Source organism: Sinocyclocheilus anshuiensis, unplaced genomic scaffold (assembly GCF_001515605.1).
Source record: "Sinocyclocheilus anshuiensis isolate Anshui unplaced genomic scaffold, SAMN03320099.WGS_v1.1 scaffold1282, whole genome shotgun sequence".
NCBI lineage: Eukaryota > Metazoa > Chordata > Actinopteri > Cypriniformes > Cyprinidae > Sinocyclocheilus > Sinocyclocheilus anshuiensis.
This window is the reverse complement of record NW_015554149.1, coordinates 25,234-29,665: the sequence shown is the minus strand read 5'-3', so window position 1 is coordinate 29,665 and position 4,432 is coordinate 25,234. Positions and strand designations below refer to the sequence as shown.

The 4,432-nt window shown below is 38.8% G+C and overlaps 1 protein-coding gene across 1 annotated transcript in view; it reads right to left on the bottom strand.

Annotated features, from left to right (window-relative positions):
- The window catches only part of LOC107670652 (LIM and senescent cell antigen-like-containing domain protein 1), a 12,934-nt gene extending 9,516 nt beyond the window's left edge, over positions 1-3,418 (bottom strand). The window contains exon 1 of the mRNA XM_016463329.1: positions 3,249-3,418. Coding sequence (XP_016318815.1) covers positions 3,249-3,358 — 110 coding nt within the window. The 5' untranslated portion in view covers positions 3,359-3,418. The remainder of the gene's footprint in view (positions 1-3,248) is intronic.
- Between the last annotated feature and the right edge of the window lie 1,014 nt (positions 3,419-4,432).

The following is a 4,432-nucleotide window of genomic DNA, read 5'->3' as shown; positions in this document are numbered from 1 at the left end:
GAAAACCTTACAGCTGCATGAGTCGTGACTGTCACGTTAGCCTGATGGGACCAAACTCTCTTTGTGATTTTAAAACGTAAGACAGTACCCAGATTTGAAGACTACAGTAAGATTTAACTTCTACTGTTAATAAGATTTTGGTGGGCTACTATTAGATGGATAGCCTAAATGTCTTAATTCAGATGGACTATCTGTTTTTTTTTTTTTAATGGTATATCAAAAAGTGGTATATCAAAAAGTGTATATTTTTTTTATGTGATTGTTGGTACATTTTATCAGTTTTTACCATACTTTCAAAACAAAAATTAAAATAGGAAAAATAATTGAAGACAAAATGTATTTTACTGAGAAAAAAACAAGATTTGGTTTTTAAAAAGCCTTTTTCCAAAAGGTACATCTGGAACAAGGGGGTCGTCTTATAATAAGAGTCGTCTTATAGTCGGGCCAATACGGTATGTTTTTCTGTTGGACAAACTGTTGGCCTGTATCAGTTCAACCGCCTGATTCTGAAGTGTTGTTTGGCCTACCTAAAATGAGCAGTTTTAAAAATATAGCTGGAAAGTTATTGTTGTAGTTGATGTAGTAGAATTAGCCTCATTGTCGTTTATTTTTACGTCGACATCTTACATCATCCTTCCGGAGCTGCTTCCGTGTACAACTGTTAGCGCTAGCTAGATTAAAGTGATTATTACGTTTTAAATATGGATATTTTTCTTACAAAAACGCATCGATTCGCTACAGGAGGCCTTTGTTCACCCCCCGGAGCTGTGTGAGGCACTTTTTATTATGGATGGATGCGCTTTATTTAACTTCTTTTGGACTGAAGCAGTGCAACACCTGCTGAGTGCCATGAAACAGCTTGGAAGATCAAAGACAACTTTTAATATAACTCCGACTCGATTCGTCTGAAAGAAGAAAGTCATATACACCTAGGATGTCTTGAGGGTGAGTAATTCATGGGCTAATTTTCATTTTTGGGTGAACTAACCCTTTAATATCCTAATGATTTTGGCATAAAAGAAAAATCGATAATTTTGACCCATACACAGATAATTTTTTTGGCTATTGCTAAAAATATACCCAAGCGACTTAAGACTGGTTTTGTGGTCCAGGGTCACATATTACTAGATTTTATTCAGATTTCAAATGCTGTTTGGATGTTTTCATTGTCACTAGACTGGTGGAATTCATAACAGTGCATTCAATTGACGTTTGAAAACCATTCAATTAAGCATTCCCACTGCAGAAGCAGAAGTCATTTCTGCTGCGCTGCACAGACTGAACTAAAGTGATCCTTAAGGGCCAAAGTCAACAATATCATGTAAACTACACAACACCACGCAAATAACACAGGAGTGATGTAAAAATTCTGCCGTTCCACTGCTGTATATGTTTGGACTGAAAAGAAGGCCTGATTTCTGGCGCAGACTTTATTTTGAAGGCATCAACACATCCTGTCTGCTGAGATCCTTCCTCACGAGGCAGCATAGATACAGTAGATGAATCCTTCACTGCCTGAGATATCCCACAATCCTGTACGTGTGCATGAGATCATGAGAGCGTTAAGCTGCCTAAGAAGTCAGTTTGGGATGTTCCTTCAGACGCACACGTGGACAGCAAGACAACAAGGGACTTGCCTTTTAGATGCAGCCAATAGAAACATGTTCTCATGACAGCACATATAAAATACTGTGGATGAACGTCTGAAACAGTGTATGCTTTAATATTTTCTGTCTTGTCCTGTTTACTTCCATTTTGAGTGTAACCATGTTTCTTGCTTGATCAAAGATGTGAGAAAAAAGAGTCGATATTGCGCTCTCTGGTAAGTGGGATAATGCTGACAGAGTTTGACGTGTTCTGAACTCAAAAAGAACTAGTTTAACTGTAGATGTCTCTGTAAGAGTCACTGTGAATAAAAGCTACTAAATGAATTCTTACGAGTCCACATTACAGATAATATCATCACAGTTGTTCTTCTATGCATGCATGTGTGTGCGGGCTGCTCTTTGTAAAGCTCAGGCATGCCGGAAGAGGAATGTGTGATCTGCTCTCTGGAGAACCACACACTCGACTCACACAGCGGTCAGAGTCAGTGTTAACTAGTCTCAGACGTCATGAAGCTCAACAGATCACCCTAGCCTGGAAGACTGCATGTTGTGCATTTATCTGTAATAGTTTTGTCTTGTTTAGATTCACAGTTTTGGACTGCTTCTTTAAAAACGCGAGTACAGAATGACTAGTGTGCGAAACCATACCTGTGAATGCTCATATCCACATTATTTTCAAAGCAAAACTGTGTGGGACTTCAGATTCTTTAGCTGCTATAGTAAATAACCAGAAGAATGGCTATTTGTGCTACAAACCGGTGTTTTTATGATTACAATGTTAATGTAATGCAATAACAAATACCTGTTTGCGACATCAAGCAGCATAACATACTGTTTCTATACAGCTATAATAACTGGACGTGAATGACACTGGAAGCCTGGCACATTCAACTGAAAAATAGCCATGTCATTCTTACAGTCCATTAAAAATAAGGTTCAAAAGCTCATCTGATTCTTGAATCTGCCATTTCCCCAGTTATTGTCCGGGAAGAAAGGCAGGTCGATCTATGGCAGGGCATGTGGTCACAGCATATGAGCTTTCAGCTAAGCAAACTATGAGCTTAACTAACTAGCTTTTAACCTTTTAGCAAACTATGAGCAAGCCTATGAAGCATTCAGCAAATGTTAAACAGTAAATCAATTAGAGCCTTTTACATAACAGAAACATGTCACTGGACATGTATTGCTTTGGCATCAGGTTTCACTAGTGTCTCCAGCCCTCTCTTGTTCACAGCTCTTACAGAACGAGACGCTCTAAGTTAGCACAGGAACATGATGCATATCATCATCAGTTTCTCTAAATCACACTGAAAGAACAGAGAACCAGATCACATTATTTAAAGAGCTGGTCCATGTCATGAGACATTTACTGTTCTTTACTGATCCATGTAAGACCCAGACATTCATCGAAAATGGACATTAAGACACCTATCGACATTTACATTTAGCAGACGCTATTAATCACACCTTAATCATGCAGTGTGCAGCATTCAAGTATTTATTTACAGGTCCTATGCAGTCAAATATGAGTAGGCTATGATTTTTGTAACTTGAAACATTTAGTAGCATAATAAATACTGTAAGTGAATACTCATATGAACCCAAGAGGAGCTGTTTGCGATGTTTGAGCCGCACACTCACAAGCGCACGTAGAAATCACAGAACTCCTTGTAGACTTTGACGTCGCTGCGTTTGGGAATCTCTGCGTCCTGGAGTCCATTGATGCTCCTCGCTGGACTCTCTTCTTCCATGATGACCACAGAAGTGAGCTCAGCCTCGAGTGTGCGAGCTGTGGCTGTAAGCGTCTCAGAGTCAAGAATAGACCGAGTCCGGTCATCATGTGTCAGACCAGCAGCCTGTCCTGTCCAATACACCACACTCACTCACTCACTACAAACTATAACTATAAAACTATAAAACTTGACATTCTTCATAATAAATATTTTGGTTAACACAAACCAGTGTTTGCTCTTCCCCCAGACTCTCAGCTTGATTTTCACAATAACTGCACAGTAACCTTCATAAATGACTAGAATAGCAATAACGAATTAGCATAATGTGTGTTAACCTGGTGTTTAGACATCCTTTGGCAATTTCCTGGGTTCATCACTCCACTTTTTGGTCAGAAAAAGGGAGATTTGCTTGTGTTTGATGATGGTTCTACGCTCTGATTCACAGTTTGCCATGAACAGTGGACACTAAACTGGGTTCCTAACACCAGTAGAGTTGTGGCATTCCTGCTCTACAGCTCTCTGTCTCTATAAATAAAGTTCAGCACATCTCCAAAGCTTGCAGCTGCCTCTGTGGATGAAAACAAGCTGAGCTAAGTTGGGAATTTGGGGCATGGAAGCTCTTGACCTCCGTGAAATATGTCCTTCTGCTCTCTCGTTATTGTGAGCGCCATTAAACCTGCTCATTCTCTCAAAACTGTGCCGTCTGTGCTGGGAAATCTCTTGATGTTTTATTTAAAAAAGTGATTATCCAGACTAAATGGATTTCAGATAACAGTGAACATAAAACTATAGTAACTGTGATGATGAATGGGAACAAATCAAATTAGATAGGAACGAAACAGGAAAACAAGGAGATACAAACTAATGAAACAGAACATAACAGAATCTTCTGTAGGGAGCTGTAGACACATTACTTTTAAAATAAATTCCTTACAATATTGCATTAACTAATACTAATTAAGTAACTAAGTATTGCATTGCAATGCAAGTTATGCATTGTTGGTTATGATTCTCAATCTCTCTTTCAGACCAATAAAGCATTATGCTGAGCTTACTTCTTTTCTCTCTATTTTATCTTTTGCAAGTGTTTGA